General features: G+C 39.5%; 1 protein-coding gene across 5 annotated transcripts in view; it reads right to left on the bottom strand.

The window, feature by feature from the left end:
* npr1b (natriuretic peptide receptor 1b) overlaps positions 1-7,062 on the bottom strand; it is a 61,737-nt gene extending 54,675 nt beyond the window's left edge. The window contains exons 1-3 of one of the 5 annotated variants that reach the window (XM_072679466.1): positions 7,027-7,062; positions 4,205-4,297; positions 786-1,586 (exon numbers count right to left, since the gene is read on the bottom strand). In XM_072679466.1, the coding sequence (XP_072535567.1) occupies positions 786-1,551 (766 nt within the window). In that variant the 5' untranslated portion in view covers positions 1,552-1,586; positions 4,205-4,297; positions 7,027-7,062. The other 4 variants (XM_072679464.1, XM_072679463.1, XM_072679465.1 and 1 more) reach the window with 4 other exon arrangements.
* Between the last annotated feature and the right edge of the window lie 10,912 nt (positions 7,063-17,974).

Raw genomic sequence — 17,974 nt, 5'->3', positions numbered from 1 at the left:
AGCCCTTTTCGGTTGTATTTCCACTTTGAGCTCTACAGTGCAGCTGGAGTATGGGAATCCGCAGGCTCTCAGTTTCACGGTGTTTCACAGTGTTTTAAATGTGGTTGATTCCAAAATTGAGGGACTGTGCAGGGCTTTTGTAATGTTCGTGCATGGTCCCTCAAATGATGTATTAACTAGTCTACCAAGGTTAATGTGGCATCCAGCCTCACCCTCGATCAGTATTAGCGATTGGCTAATCGAGCTGGAAGAGGAGAGGTGATCAGCATCGACACCAAAAACACTGATCGGTCATTGATTTTCATCAAGCTAAGCTAATAGGTTCCAGTAAATCTCTAAATCTTGACTAAAGGAAAGCAGCCAAATGTCAAAATTAGAGAATGCCTAGCTCACAAGCTAGAACCAGGGTGCCTACTCTAACAAGAGTAATCTGGGCTCAACATAAATGTGTAATGCTGTATAACCAGAGTCATATTCACTTCAGATGCCGGTTCTGTATCTCTTATGTTGTAAAATGCATGTGAAGTGTGTCCTTTAGGGGTGACTCAAAGTGCAAATTGAACTTTCTGAATGTAGGGGGAGCCCAGGAGCAAGAGATGCCAATTCTCACATAAGGCTGCTTTAGCGACATAATTTACATATTTGCTTTTTAGCAGTTACTAAATAATAAGTAATGATTAATAAAGAAATAATAACAGTTCAAATTACAGAGCTGGATCTCGTAATAGCATGTGCAAACAAAGCCATATACCTGCAACTGCAAAAGAACAAGCCAAGACACTCACCCCTGCCCTCCTCTTTTATCTTCTGCAGGTGTTCAGAGTAGTTGACCGGTCGACTGTCCTCCTCAAACACAAGATCCACCGTGGTGATGTTGACTTCTTTCAGTTCAGTGTACAGGCCTTCCACAGCAAAGTAGCACTCGCGTTCGCCCATCTTGCTGTCACCGAACATCAGCAAGGCGTGCTGACTCCAGCCGAAGTGCCTGCAGATGTTCAAGGCGAACTCGCCCAGCTTCTTGTGTGTGGGGCCTGTGTTGGTGATGGAGGTGTAGGCATCAGAGCGGTCGGAGAAGCCCACGGCTGGTGCACCTGCCGTGATCATGGGGAGACCCCAGTGGGTGGTGAAAAGGCCCACAGGTGAGGAGGTGTAATCGCAGCCTGGTCCAATGAAGGCCCACGGCTCGTGGGCGAACTTCAGGTCCACAGCCATGAGAGGGGCGATGGATTCCGAGCAGATTCCATCAGCATTCTCACTGCTTTCCAAGACGTACTGCAAGTTGTAGCCAGGCAGGAGGGACGGGTTGGAGTTGACAAGGGTGATGGCACGCACAATGGCAGGGCCGACGCGGGGCCAGGCCCAGGGGTAGGAGGTGTTGTTCTTTGGCAGGATGATGGCCAGTATGATGTTTTCATGCTTGTGGGTGTGTCTGTGGGGCTCGCGAAAATGAAATATCTTTGCATGAGTGTAAGTGGTGGAATGGCAGAGCAGGAGCAACAGCAGAGCCAGAGAGAGTCTACCTCCCTCTAAACAGCACCACAGCAGCCTCATAGCACCACACTTTACTGCCCCAATAGTCAGCAAAACTGTACACACACAAACACAGAAAGAACATGTATGTCAGTTTATTAGCACAGCATCAAGACTCAAATCAAGATCAAGAAGGTAAATGCTCAGAAAAACACGTACTGAAGGTTTATGGAAGTTCTTAATAGGCTTTTGGTTAACTGGTGTAGAACAACCTTAAAGAAAGGGGTTTTCGTACTCTCAAAGGGGTACTAAATGTGTGTCCCCCATTGTATAGCTCCACAGAACCTTTTTAGACACTGGTCTTTGAGTGTGAAGAACTTGTAAAGAAGCACAAATCATTTATGTATGCAGAAACATGAAAGACTACAAATATCTCTTCAAATTTCAATGTGAAAGTGAACATCCTACGACTACTTGGTAGTTCTGTCTGCATGAGGTGTGTGCAAATTACCTACAGAAATGGAAAAGAAAATCTAATTTTAAATTTAATTTAGTTTTCTTTAGCAACACGGTACAATAAAGAAGTGAAGTACTAAGAGAAACAGAACTGGTCTGCTTCATGCTGGTTTTGCATTCCCTTGACGTGAATTCATAACGCATGCCAAAAATAAAGCAGACCTGATTTGTGTTTTCATTTCCCAATGCATCAGCCATTGCTTCTAACCCCCCCCCCCCGACATTGCTTTACCTAAACTTAGGAAATTTGCATTTTCTTGCACTTAGTATACAAAACAATGCTATTAGTGCTACTCAGAAATCAATCTTATATCTTAGTTTCTTTTATAATGATTAAAGCAGAATGTGCAATCATTCACCAACTTTAAATCTGATTCACAAAGCCTCTGAAAACCTCCATTAATTTGTAGTAGTTAGTGTTTTTTCACCTTCAATCTTCAATCAGTCTTTTTTTTAACAAGCTCCATGTATGTAGTCGGACTATTTTTCATAAATACATCTCTGACTAAGGTATTCACATCATTATTGATTCGCTCATTGCTCAATAAATGTGTTAAATTTACAATATCCATAAAAGTTTCATTTCAGTCTTAACACTAGTGTAAATCCCCAGACTATGATGCTGCAATCCAGCCCATGTGGGGTCATTTGGTGAAATTAGAGATGTTTTATGTCACAAGAACTGGCTTATCAAGTCACTTAAAAATGCCCTCCTCTAGTTAAACTTATTCAGCTAGAACAGGGTTTAAGACACCTTCATAATGTGAACAGCTTTTGGTGGACTGTACCAGGTCAAGCCTCACAGAGTCCAGTCAACAAAAGGCAAGCATATTGGAGTTTGCCAAACGTCATTCAAATTTTGAGTGGAACCCGGTGCATTAGCCAGATTAGCCTAAAATAGAACTTGTTGGCAGTCTGCATTACTGGCATGTGCAGCATGAAAAGGAGGGGTTCATAAAAGCACTTCACAGCTGCCATCAAATGTGATGTTGGATGGTTTCTTTGCTGTTCGGCTGCCAATCACAGAAGAGCTTTTGTGTTGTATTAATGTCAAAGACAAAATGAATTCAGGAGGAAAGTGAACTTTCAAATTTCACCAAATGTTTTAAAATTTTAATGAAAATCTGAGTTCAGTCTGCAAACACTGAAACACCAACACAGAAATGGCTTTATAAATAATTATATCAGCTGTTACCTCATAACGAATACAATGTGAGAAATACAGTAATATTAAAATATTAAAAACTGTCAATGTGGTAATTTGCACCCAGGTGTCTTAATAATGGGATTTTTTGGTTCTCTGTTGGTTTTTAGGTTGAAAATACTTTTAAAATAAATAACACACCATCTGAGAGAAGAAAAACACTTTTAAATAAAAAAATAATCTTATTAAATTCATAAAAACGATGTTGTGGCGAAATATGTTTAGAATAGATTTTTCTTTTAACTCATTCACTTCAACACAAGTGAACATCACCATGCTGTGACAAAATAAATGCCTTTTACTGGACTTTTAATTTCTGTTTAAAGACAAAACAACAAAACATTGTCTTAAGTTGTTTCCCTGTGGGTGACAGAATCAGTAAGAATAATGCAATCTTTTTCCCCAGCTCTCTAAAATGATAACCACTCTGTGCAGCTGATAAATCAATGAAAGCAAGCCAGTTTTCCACCACAGCTGGGAAAACTGCGCTAATCGCACCTACAGTAATCCTGTTTGCAAATCTGTGTCTGGTAATCAAGCATTACAAGGAAGAATGTAAACAGAAATGGAGAATGAAACTGTGTGTGTCCTATAATTATTGTCAGAAATATGTATGACTTTAAAGCAAAAGACAAAAAAAAAAAAAAGAATGACCATTAATCTGTCAGACCAACTATACCGTAAACACTAGTAAACAGCAAAACTTCACCAGTTACATCTGCAGATCTTTCTAGAACAACCTTTCTCTCGTTCTTTACTCTTTTTTCCAACTAAAACAAAATACTTCCTTCTCACTACAATTTCCATCATCTTTTCTTAGCCATTTAGCCATCAGGCAGCACAATCCAATTACAGTGTACTCACCACACACAGGCGTGGGCAGCGCTGATGAGGGCGAACAAAGTGCATTACAGCTGCTGACTAACTCTCAGAGTGGTCTAATGCTTTGTGTGCTCTGGCTAGGCGTCCTCGCACAGCGGCTAGACCAGCTGTGCTTGTCTCAAATCAGATTACCTTAAATAAACGACTGCGTTATCTCCATGTCGAGCCGCGCTCCGTACGGCAACTACGGGTGATTATGCCTCTCAGCTGCTTCTGCTGTTGCTGCTGGTGGGAGAGAGAAAGAGAGAGAGTGAGGGTGAGAGATCAAGAGAGCGAGAGAGAAAGAATGAAAGTGTAATCAGTAGGAGCGAACAGGTCCTGGTCTACAGAATACAGACATAAAGTAAGAATAAGAGGATGTGAGAAAAGAATGAGGATCTGCCCCACAGTGACTCTTCACCTGTAGCATTCCAGCATGCTGCAAACCAACCTGATGTGTCTTTGGTTGTACAGCTGTCCACTTGTTCGAGCAAACCCAAACACCTCTATAATTAGAGTGTTGAACTAATCCTAGATTCTCCAGATCATGTGTGAAGTGGCTGAAGTTGTGTAAAGAGCTTGTCATTGGTTGCAGTCTTGGAGAAGCGGATAGAGCAGACCCACGGACATCAAGGATGTTGAAAGCTTCAGCATAAAGGACTGGTCCAGGTTTCAATCAGATTCAATTAAATTCAGTACCCCATCAGTTCCAGCGGTGAAGGAGTAGATTGGACAGCCCTTCCACACCTCCAGCAGTAATGAATGAGAAGAGTGCTGCTGGCTTTGAGCAGCCCTGTCTGAGAGAAGATGCACAGTCTCTGGTTGTAGTCGTGGACCAAACTGCCGGATCAATCTATTACACTGCCCTTAAGCTGGAGAATCCTCACTAAACGGCAGACCTGAGGCACACTGAGCAGGGATGGGTGAGTAATAGTGTGTGGCGGCAAGAATGTGTGTGCGTGTGTGTGTGTGTGTGCACTTCTGTCTTTGTAAAGCGCTCTTTCTCCTTCTACTGGAGGAAGGGAGAGGAGGAAAGAGACAGGGGCAGTGAAAGAGATTGACAGATGGAGAATAAAAAAGATGGCTTGAATTGATTTAAAATAAATGTATCATTTGGAGTGACGCTACTGAAAAACACAGCTCAGACATTTTAAAAGAACACACTGGAATGCTAAAGCAGCGTTCAACTGAGTGGTGTTAGCTGAGAATTGCAAAGAAAAACAGCAATTTAAAGGGTTCTTTAGGTAACACCACAGAGGAACTACTACTGAAACCTTAAAGAACCTTTCACTCGAGTGATTTTTGTTATTCGTTTGTTTATACAACATCCATTAAATAGCTTCTTTAGCCAATGTCACAAATAAACCACTCTTGGAACCCTAAAGAATATTTCAACCAAGTGGTTTTACCTGATGTTTTAAAGAAAAATAAAAACATCCATTACATAAGTTCTTTAAGCAACACCACAGAAGAACCACTTTTGGAACCCTAAATAACCTTTCATCAGAGTGATTTTTGTTATTTGTTTGTTTTAAAAAATCCATTAAATAGGTTATTTAGGCAATGCTACAGAAGAACCACTCAAATTTTAACTGAGTATTTTTAGTTACTTGTTTGTTTAAAAAAATAAAATAAAAAAAAAAACATTAACTGAGAATTGTAAAGAAAAAACATCAGTTAAAAGGATTCCCTAAGCAACACCACAGATGAACCACTCTTGGAACCCTAAAGAACCGGAGTGATTTGTTGTTTGTTTGTTTGTTTTAAAGAACAAACATCAATTAAAATGGTTCTTTATGCAACATCAAATAGGAACCACTCCCTAAATTTCAACTGAGGGGTTTTAGCTGAGAATTGTAAAGACCAAAACAACCATTTAAAAAGAGTTCCTTAAGAAGAACCACTGTTTTAACTAGATTTTTGTTTGTTTTTTTTCTCTAAAGGAAAAACAACAAAAATACAAAAACAAAAAATGTCACAAGAGAACCACTCTTGGAACCATACAGAACCTTTTAGCGGAGTGGTTTCAACTGATCTTTTTTTAGTTTTAATGAACCAAAAATAAGTACTTTACATTTAAAGTTTGCAGTTTTCTCTTCTGTTTCCACTCTCCAACTCCACAATGACTCTGTTGCAATTTCTTTTTCATTCTTCATTCTTTTCTTTCTTTCTTTTCATCTTACCAACCTTTTCTTAGCTTTAACAGACTGAAGACCATATAATATGCACACAAGTATGATGATAGACATGGTTGTTAGTGTGTTCCTATATGTAAGCTCCAGGCATCCACAACCTTTCATCGCAATTAAACAAAAGTGTGCCGTGTTCTTCATCTTCTCATCTCATGCTTCCTCACTGCTCTTCTACAAGCCACTTCACGTTTCGTTTACAAATCAATAAAGTAGGAAGCAGTCAGCCATAAAGCCATTAGTTTGTGAAAGGAGTTCTAGGGCTGAGTAGAGATAGCTGCAGGGTCAGAGCCTGCTCTAAATCTCTTTGGCCGCTGAACTGACTTTGACCTGAGCTCACATCTCTTCCCAGACCAAGAGGCGCCCTCCTAACCCTGCTTACACTACCCCCTTCAGCTCCCTTCATGTACAACCACTTCACAACCATTCAAAAGCCCAGAATCACCATTCAGAAGCTCGGAACACATATAAAATTATTCTAAGTGTGAGGTGAGACCGGGGCAACTATAGGTTTTCAACATTTTTTTTCAACATTGAACATTTGTTTAGGCATGTCCAGAATGAGGAGGATGAGAATTTAGGATTCTAAAATTACTAAAATCTGTAGTGAAGTGATTCCAAACTTTTGAATGTATTAGCACTCCTCCATTACTCTCCTTCATACAAACCAGTAAAACTGACCTCAGGCCGCTGCAGAAGCACTCCTAGTCTGTGCTTCGTTTGCCATCGTCATCTTACCCACAGGAAAAATAAAAACTAAACAGCAGAACCTAAACAAAAACCAACCTGGTCTCGTGTCTGTGTACAATCAGCATTCGATCAGTCCTGCCGGGCTGCAGAGAGAGTGGCACAGCAAGAAGGATAGGGTTACCAAAACAGGATGCAACACAATAGTGCCTCCCTCCCCTAGTCTTTCAATTTGCCTTACCTTCCTCTCCATTGTACTGCGCAACCATAGTCAGTCAGCCCATCTCTTCTCCAGAGATTCGAGAATGCCTCCACTGTTACAAATAACTGTTCAAAAAGGGGTTTCTGGGGAACTACTTAATGGACGGTTCCTTAAATAACCATTTTTATATATGAAATGCTGAGATTTAAAGAATATCCATGTAAAGTAGTCAAGCCAAGTGGATTTACAGTCACTGCTTAACATAACTTGTATGCATTGGAACAAAACATTGTTCCCAAGAGCCACAGTGAAACGGCAAACCAGCAGCACATTACCAAGGACTACGTACAGTGGAATTGAGATACACAACAGCGTACATAAAAGGCAATAAACACACACACACCTAAGCCCATAGGGGGACAATCAAATAAAAAACACACAAACACCAACCAATCAGAATAACTAGGACAACAAGCCAATGATCAGACATATCAAAGCAGTACATGAGTTGAAGGAGTTTAGTCCAAGCATTTCTAAGCTACAGAGTGTAAAGTGATGTCAGTGATGGTTAAGAGGTGTGAGGTCAGTCTGTGTTGGAAAGGATCATTGATCCAGTGTGATGCCTGGGGGCAGTAGTGTGTTCACTAATCTGTCCGCCTCATTTAAGAAGCTGTTGCAGAGTCTGGAGGTGGTGAAACGGATGGCAGGAGGGTGAAAAGTCTGTGTGAGGAGTGAGATGGGTCATCCACAATGTAAGTACAAGTCCACTGAGGAACATTTTGAGGATCTTCAATTTTAAACTGCAGAGGAACCTTTTAGGGTGCCTTCAGAATCCCTGAAGAAAAGGCTTTTAGAAGAAAAGGGTTCCTTAAAGGTTCCTCCACAGTTTCAAATTAAAGAACAGTCCATCTAAAACATAAGTGTATCGATATATAAAACACTTGGGACTTGAAACAGACTGTGTGTGTGTGTGTGTCTGTGTGTGTGCACTGATGCAACAAAAAATATATGTGCATTCCGGTCCAGCCACTAGCCGCATACATTTTTCATACTACATAAAATTAGCCATAACCTTGATGCTCTTCAGCTCTTTAGGCCAACAGGAAAAGCCTCCTTAATGGGCAGCTCTAGAGGGGTTCTCTCCAGGGATCTGCGGGATTGGAGGCTAGTTCAGCAACCCAGTAGAGCATACCGCTGTTTGTTGCAAAACAATTAAGTTCTTAAAAATAAAGGTGTTAAAGGGCAACGAATGATTTTCCTAGAACTGTTTGTTCAAGCCTAGAACCTTTTAGCAAGTTTGTTAGCAAGTGTGTAGCCAGTGAGAAATCGTCAATGAATCAATGTTCAAAAGAACATACATGAGCAACAATTCAATTCTGAATGTGTGTGAGTAAGTGTCCAATATTGGCTTTACTTTATGGGGATAAATGAACCATGTCTTACAATAAGCATCTGGCAAATAGAGCAATATCAACTCATGTATTCAGAGTAATCAGTTTGATTTATTTCTTATGCTTATTACACTGCCTCTCTTACACCCGCTGGTCTTGCTAATATTTCTACCCACTGATTTTTTTTTGTATTATTTACTAATTTACTTATTCACTAATCCTTAACTCATGTGTTTCATTATTTAGGGGCCAACCAGAGGAGGATGGGTCCCACTTAAGGTTTCCTTCTCTTGCTCTACAGAAGAGTTGTTGTTTTTTTTTGCCCCTGGCCCTTTTTGTTTTCCTTCGTAGACTAGTCTGTGCAAGACTTTTACACAATAGTTAGTTCCAACCTCATATTCTGATTGGTTGAGAAGCGTTCTAGATGTGTTAATATTTGTGATAATGGCATGGCTTTCTCACACTTACACTCAGTTGACACGTCTACAACAATGGAAAGGCAAGACTATTCAGTCGGCGGCCATCTTTGCATTTCCAGACACGTAAGACCAGACTCTTATAGCGATGAATGAGGAGAGACCAAAATACCAAAGATCACATTATCAGTAATTTGACATATGGTTTTAAAGCAGTATAATCCACCAAAAACCTCTTCTTCTTATGGTCTCCACATCGAGAGGGGCTTTCCCCACTAGCACGTGGAACCTCATCTGCTCGTAGCATTCATTTTATGCAAACCTGTTGTATAAAGCAATAGAATACTCGAGGTTGTGTGTCTTCACCAATAACATCAAGACTGTGATGATCTACAGCAGACCAAATCACAGCCGTGATGTTATTCGCAATAACACACTCCCTTCTTCTGTTCTATTGCTTAAGCATACAATACATTTGACTGTATAAAAGTGTGTATGCCTAAACCTAAGGACCACTTGGCTAGTCCAGACTTCCATTACTCACTCTCAGTGTACACACTTGAATTTCAGTTCTATAGATGTTACTGAATCTGAAGTACTGAATAATCTGACTTCAGCACAAAGGGCAAAACATTAGGCCACAAATGCAAAGTATGTGTGTGTGTGTGTGTGTGTGTGTGTGGTTACAGAGGAAAGTAAGACTGTTATTATATTATATTATATTGTCAAATCACCCTTGAGTACTCACTGACCCTGTAATGCTTAATAGAAGGCAGTAAGACACACTTCTGATTGACATAAACCACAGGCTCCCTTGCAGACTTCATAAAGGAGTTTTCCACAGGTACAGCTGGGATACAAATGAAGCTTTCAAGCTTTTCAGCCCTTTAACTCTTTTTAGACACAGTTGACGGCATCCTGAAATGAGTTCCACTGATGTACCAAACCTGGACTAGAGTGATGGAGCATGAAATCTAAAATGACTATTCTTGTAAAAATCTTATAAAAAAAAATAATGTCTGACATCTTTAATCCACAGATCTCTCTTTGTTTCCATGGCAAGAAAATGGTAATGTCACTGATCGTATACTCTACATGATGCAATACATTTTAGGCCATTGTGAGGGAAGCAAAAGGCACTTGCATTAAGAAAGCTATAAAATGCACCTGCACATATGCTTTGATGTAAGTGTAAAAATGTAAAAACAAATAAAAATTCAGACAGCCATAAGCTGAGGTGAAAAGCCTTACTACTATAGATCTTAACGACACATTCTGGCATTTGTGGTGGCATGTGTATGGCTGCAAGTATAGAACATTTGATTAGCTCTGTAACTTCTACACAAACATTCAACAGTGTTGTATAATAATCTCTAGAGAAAGGCTTTGTCAATAGAATCTCTGGAGCAGCAGCACATGGGCCTGAGGTTATCATGACAAGCATCAGCTAGAGCAGTGGCTCTCAAACCAGTTCTCAGGCACCCTCTGGGCAGCAATAGACTTACTGTGAACCACAGCATACAGAGCCACTTCGAAAGAAACACTGATTACAAACACTATATGGACAACAGTACTGGAATATCTGTTTCTTGTGAAATAAAAGGTCTTCAAAAGAGTTTAACCTGCTGAGGTCAGGATGCTGGACGATCAGCACCCCACCCCATCCCAAATATCCCAACTTATCCCAAAAGGATTGCATGGAGCATCATCATTCAAGAGGGACAGTTTCACTGCCCCACCAGCCCACACCTGGTATCAGACATGGTGCCAATAGGTTAATGTTTATCTACTTCAGAGAGTCCTATTCTATTTAAATTGATTTGACATAATTCCAGCAAATTCTGGAAGCAAATGTGAACGTGAATGTAGACATTCAACATGCTGTGCAAGACGGCTCAAGAATATCATATAACTTGAAGCAAGAAGGGGTGACCATTCCGAAAACAGGAATGAAAAGATTTCTAATTTGTTACAGTTATTCTGTATTCTGCTAATATCTGATACTCTGCTCAGTCAGTACATAGTAGATATCAAAACTTTTGTACAGGCCATTGCTACTATTTTCCCCATTTAATAACTGAAAACAATATTTATGGAAAATGATACATTGTTTTTAATTGTTTGCTACAGAGGTTGTGCATACTGTATAGACATGCAGTCCATTTTACCAGAATTGTCTCAAAAAACTGCCTTAATTCTGCTCACACTGCCTTGGAGCTATAATGCGTAGGCGATGTAAGCAAGTAAGAAAGTAATCAAACTGAAGATCTGGAAGACCAGGAAAACTCTGAGATAGAACTACACATATGCTGGTCAGAAAGGCAAAGCAAGGCCCCATATGGCAGCAAAGGAAATGCAGTTTAGCTGACACAGGTGCAGCGCTACCCTTCCACTGTACAATATTACTAAAAATGATCTGCAGGGAAAGGTCAACTGAAGGGAAGTTTACCTGTGATCTCATTAGAAAAAACATATGAAGTACACAAAACATCTATTAAAGCCAGTCTTTTTTGAAACAAGCGCTAAAATTTAATTAATTCATATATATATATATATATATATATATATATATATATATATATATATATATATATATATATATATATATATATATATGTGTTATATAAATAAAATTAAATGGAATATGGAGCTATAATGCATAGGAGCTGTAGGGGATAGCTTCCTCAGAGCTTTCTACTGGATCAGCTAAAGTCACAAGTAAAACCAACAACAACCATCAGACTTTTTATCCTTGCCCTTCGTGAAACAATGTCAATGTCAAACATTGACAGAATTGTTTTATACAACCCCTGACAGCCCTTGGACTGCAGGCTAAAGTAAAATTACAGGAAACCCAAACAACAGAGGAACATGATCTGCTTGTCTGTCTGGAAACATTATGCAGGAGTAGCAACATCAATTTTTGATTTCATTCCAGAAGGCTGGAAAACAAATTAGGCGGAAGCAAATAAACGGTTCCATTCCGGGGGGATAAACTCTGGTGTCTACTGCAGTGAAGCAGAAGGAAATACTGTACTGACAGGTGGGAACGGCTTCATCACTAAAACAATATATCGACCGTCAGCTGACAGCATGGCCTAAACCTCACATTATAGTAATTATGTTATGTTAAACATTGCTGTTCATATTTCACAGTTGTACATAAAAAGCAAATAGCCAAAACTAACAAGCTGATTAGTGTCTGACCACTGAAATACAGAGTGTGAAGCTACATTTTATGTTCTTTTGACAAGATTTGCACCTTGTAGTCCAGTGTAAATGGGGGCTAACAGCGGTGCTCAGTTCAGTGGCTCTCATCTCTGTGACCATCTCCAGCTAAACACAGGACTGACGGAAGCAGTGCCATGGCAACACCGAACCCATTTCCACAGGTCCAAAAAGACATTAGTAGTGCTGGGCTGCAATGGGCTGGCACTGAGACAACTATCCATTGAAAGAACAATCACTGGGCATTAATCTACCACTCCCTGTGCCTAATCAACACTGCATCATAGATTTCTTTAAAGCTAGATGTTAGGCATGAACAAACACGTGCTACGGCAGACATGGGTAGCAGGCAGTGCTGCCTGCCTAAAGGGACCTTACTGAGTGCTTGAGAAGGGTACTCTTTAAGTATTTGCTTATTTTATTACTTTATAAATTTCATCACGGTGTATATGGTCATATATGCACATTTCATAAAAGGACATATACACACACACATTTTATATATATATATATATATATAGATAGATAGATAGATATATTACACACACACACACACGATAGTACATACTGGGCCCTCCACAAGGTTCACGCTTAATTTTGCCTTCTGCTCCATAGTTTCAAATCAAAGCAATCGGACATGATTAAAGTCCACATTCCCCTTCAATTTAACATTAATTTAAAAGGTATTTCTTTCACCATGTTGACATTACACAGTCCCCCTCATATTAGAGCTCCATGATGTTTGGGACATAGCACTGATAGGTACATTAAAGCAGTCATACCAAGCCTTTACTGCAGTCATCTTTAGCTCTTGCTTGTTTTGGGCCTTGTTCCCTAAAGTTTTCTCTTTAGGATACGAAACACATGCTCACTGGCATTAAACTTTCCATTTGTTTACTCTGGAAAAACACCCACGTGGCTTTAGCAGTATGCTTGGAATCATCAACATCTTGTGATAAAAATGCACTGCTCAATAATTTGGAGGCACTTACTAGAACTTAGGCAGACAAGATGAAGCCATGTGAGCTCGATTCATCTGTACATGATATATTATTCCAGAACTCGAGAATAATCTTATACCTTTTTTTTTTTTTAGTTAGCATTGGTTTCCGCTATGGATCCCATCCGTTTTTGTTTCTGATGGTTGAGTCGTAAACACTAAACTAGGCAGAGACCTCAAGTTTATGTTTTTTTTTGTCACAAAATGGATGATTTACACCTTGCTCTTGATTTTGAGAGAAGGTCCACTCTTAGGAAGTTCTACATGCGGCCCCAATTGTAGTTCAGTAGAGGCCTACAACTTTAGAATTGGCTTTATAAACCTCTCCAGACTAACAGGCGTCCTCATACAACCTTTCTCTGAGATGTTCAGGAATTTCACTTCTCTGTGAGAAGATGTGCATGACTGGACAACCTGTGGACTGACCGTTTCACTCTGATTTAAAAGTCCAAAGTTAGAATTAGACTTGACAGTGTTGCCCAAAAGGCTCAAGGCTGGTTGTTAACTGAAGCACTCACACTGGATACTGCTTGTTGATCTTAATTAACTCTTCAATTTGACTGCATTATCTGGGGGGTGAAAGCACATTTTTCCTGCAAGACCTACATACTACTAACTACAATACCAGACTAAGTATAATGTGAGAAATGTGCACAAAATCACACACTTTTTTTGACATATAGTTTCCAAAATCTGAACACGTAGCAGGATGGGTTCCTGATGTCAGATGGGCGGCATTATTGTTTGGGATGTCTCATCGAGTTGAACCTCAAAGGCTTTTGTGCAATGTTTAACTTTGTCAGAAAATAATCAGATGACAATATGATAGACATTGGATGCCAAAAATGGACAAAGAATATGATAACGGTCAAGTTAATTAACTGATGGAATTAAGCCAGTAAGACAGAAGCAGATTATAGGTATTTTTTATTTGAACGTGGCTTTAAAGGGTAAAAAACAGAGTAGCCCAACAGTAATGGAAAGCAACCAGATTACATTACCTTAAAATAGTTATCCATTTAATTACACTACAACTATATTTAAACAGGTAATCAGTCATTTGTATCAGACTACATTTTGAAACCATCCTCACCTAACCCTTATTTTGCACCAGTTTCAATGCACAAATTAGATGGAGTCTGTCTGCATTATGTATGAAACCTGTGCATGTGTCTAAACACACAGTTTATTTATTATTAAATTAGCAATGACAGCGGACAAAACAGAACCCAAATGACAATATTTACTAACACAGTAACACTACATCAACTTTCAGAATCAGATTAAAATTGCCCTCATGAACAAATCCAGTTGTTTTCAGCTGAAGTTATGCCAGGCACTCAAAGAGAAAAACACATGTAGACAAGTAAAATCTGAGCGTGATCCGATCACCAAAAACAGAAATTAGGGAGCCTCAGAATAGGCAAAGCAGAGCCACATCCAATGATAAGATAAGATATCATATTCTATTATATATTATATACACTTTGCTATAGCAGGTCTTATATTGTCAGGAGTTGATGAAGAAAGGAAAAGTCTTTAATCAAACGTAGCAGAGTATTACAGAATTAATTTCATTACAAAAAACTATCATTTAGTTCAAATCTAGCACCATTGGTGAATTTTGTGATGCATAATTTTGCTTTATCACACAACTCTGATACTCATCCATTAAATGGTACATTTTATAAAAAAAATATATATTAGACATCCACATTCAATTCTTGCTACGTTTGCGTAGATGCAGATCAACATATGCCAGTTGATGGCCGAAAGACTACAGCAACTACTTAACAGCTTTCATTCATAGTTTATTTCTAATCTTTTTCCTATTTCCTATATCAGGAGGAAAACTTATCTGCAAAGGGCTTAATTGCAGCCAACACCGGCTCCTTATGGATAAGATTGGACATCCCTGTCCTACATGAACATGATCAAGTAGAGTAAACTAGTTCATTATTTTGGAGCCATCCGATTTACACAAGGACAATACAGTTATGCACTTAGTTCAGTTGCCTTGGTCGTTCTGATGTATATTATATTATACTGACTTTCGTATTAGAAGTATGCTTATGTTGGCAATGTCAGTTTGTGTCTTGACCCCTGCAATGAACTTTTGGTTGTGATAATTGGATCAGCTCTTGTAAAAAGACTCTCTCAACCAGCAGAACAGTAATGTGTTCTAAACGAGACCATCAGGGTCTCGTCCCATGCGGCCGTTGTTAAAGATTTCTGTGGGCCCGGTTTTGTGCAGCGCAGTAGGAGGGGTGACTTCATACCGTTACAACAGTGTCTCCTGTCTTACTGTGTCACATCATGTCTGAATGATATGCAGACGATGCCGCTAGCAGCAGAGGGCTGTTAAATAAAACAGCACTTGCGAACTGTGCATACAAATAAAGCTAGAAGTTCAGTGACATCTCAAATCAAACGCATCCATTCCAATGAATAATTCTTGTGGTGCGTCTACCCAACAGATCACTGTGAGGCTTAACAAATGTGTTGCCCCTCGTGGAGAATGCCGTTTTAACAGAGGATGATCTGCACTGTTAAGTTTGCCACACGGTTGTTTATTTAGCTGCTTAACCAGAAAATTACCTCTAGCTCATTCAGTGTGATTAAGTATGCACGCGTCTTCCAGTGCTTCAGTGCTCACGACTAATTGTCAAATTTAATTGGCCTCAATTTCAACATGTTTAAGAAACCATGATTTTAAACTGATCACATCACTGTAACCGCATATCAGACACTGCTCAACACCATCATTAATAATGCTAATGAGCCCTACATCTGTCAAGAAGACAGGGACATTCTTTTTAATTATTAAGCGGCATCAAATACGCTTACTTGACTCTCAGCTGATTAGAAATATTTCATCCATGCAGCACAGTGATTAGAACGGTGACAGAAATGCTAGATTTAAAAACAAATCTAAAGCTATACTAGCATGTAGGACACAAGCTTTTAACAAGTTCCTAAACCTGACTTTACCTTCTAATGTGTTTTGGCTTTTAGGTCCTGGTATGATGTTCTCTTAAGACAACTATTTGTGTGTAGAGTGGCCTAAACTAAAACTCAAGTAAATAAAAAGGATATGTGGAACATCATCGTACATAAGCATAGGAATCAGTGTGTTTAAGATTTAGGGTGTTTTCAGAATCCTTCCCATCTAAAATGAGGTAAATACAACAGCAGACGACCACGCCAGGCCCAGCTTCTGTCTGCCAAGAACAGAAAGCTGAGGCTGCAGTGTGCACAAGCTTACAAAGACTAGACAGCTGAAGACTGGAAAACAGCCTGATCTGATGAATCTCAATTTCTGCTGAAGAACACAGATAATAGAGAATATCAGAATTTGGCACAAACAACATGAATCCTAGACCTAACCTGGCTGGTCAACAGTTCAGACTGGTGGAGGTGGTATAATGGTGTGAATTTTTTCCATCACTGGAATGTCACAGACTAGTTGTGGATTGTTGCTGACATGTGCATCCCTTTATGGCTGCAATTTACTTCTATCTTCACATCTTCTAATGGCTACTTCCAGCATAAAAATGCATTTCGTCCCAAAGCAAAAGTGGTCTCAAACTGGTTTCATGAACATAAAGACGAGATCAGTGTTCAGTGGGCTACCCTGCTCCTAATAATTTACTTGGTACATCAGACCAGTACACCCAAGAGCATAAGCAAAACTAACACCATCCTGCTGTAATGCAGATAAAGGTACAGGGCAGGGAAACAAAGAATTCGAACACATCCATCAAACCTTTGCTTGAGTACATAGAACTGAGTAAATGGACAACTCTGCACTCAACTTCAGTCATCTATTCTTTTCAGACGATACATCTCCCACCATGTGGTTAAACTGAGCTGGATTCACCATTTACAGACTCCCTGACCTTTATACAGCTCTCTTTGACTCTGCCTCTTTGGTCTATTTTCTCTGTCTGTATCTCTTTCTCTTTCTGTAGAACCACTTATTCTCAGCACCTCATGGACATGAGGTTTTTATCAACTGGAAACAAACAAATGTACACTTTAGAACTAGGAGTAAAAAAAAAAAAAAAAAGTGTACACACTGCCCTCAAACCCATACACTGTTGCTATGGTGATCTGAAGCCAACAATATTATATAGAATAATTTTAATCCTCTTCATGTACACAAAGAACAACAGACCATGCATGTTTTGTGGGCACTTTAGAATTGTGTAGTTTAAGTGCATTAAGGAACACTAGATACAGGTCAGGTGTTAAAGAGCATCAAATTACCGAGTTTATCCACTCTTATTTTATTTTTTCAGCCAGCTTTAAGCCAGAAATCCACCTGTGTTGAGGCACTCTCAGCGGTCTGTGCAGTCATGAATGCAATTCTCCACTTCAGCACACTGGCAAACAACAAATCATTACCACCATGCTGTTTCAGTCAGCACAACATGGACAAAAAGTGTAGCCAAAATTACAACCACAGGGCACTGTACCCAAAATACATTTAAAGGAATGTGGGACACAACCTAATTCAGGGTAAAATGTATAAAATGGTCTGAACAATTGGATGACAATATTCTATTCTATCCCCTGAATAGAATCCCTCATTAGAGCACATTTGCAACTAAGATGGCAAATCAAGGGCTTGATTAGTCAGATCAAGTGTGCTTGAGATAAAACACATCAAATACCTGGGCTGGCTATGGGTTTGTTGACTGTGTCGTTTGACTGTCTGGTAAAAATATGTCAAATAAGGAGAGTTGTCCATAAAGTTCAGAGATCATTGCCTTGCACAAACAAGAAAAACAAAACACGAGAGCAAATA

This window comes from Salminus brasiliensis, chromosome 5 (assembly GCF_030463535.1).
Source record: "Salminus brasiliensis chromosome 5, fSalBra1.hap2, whole genome shotgun sequence".
Classification (NCBI taxonomy): domain Eukaryota; kingdom Metazoa; phylum Chordata; class Actinopteri; order Characiformes; family Bryconidae; genus Salminus; species Salminus brasiliensis.
This window is presented reverse-complemented; position numbering and strand designations above follow the sequence as displayed.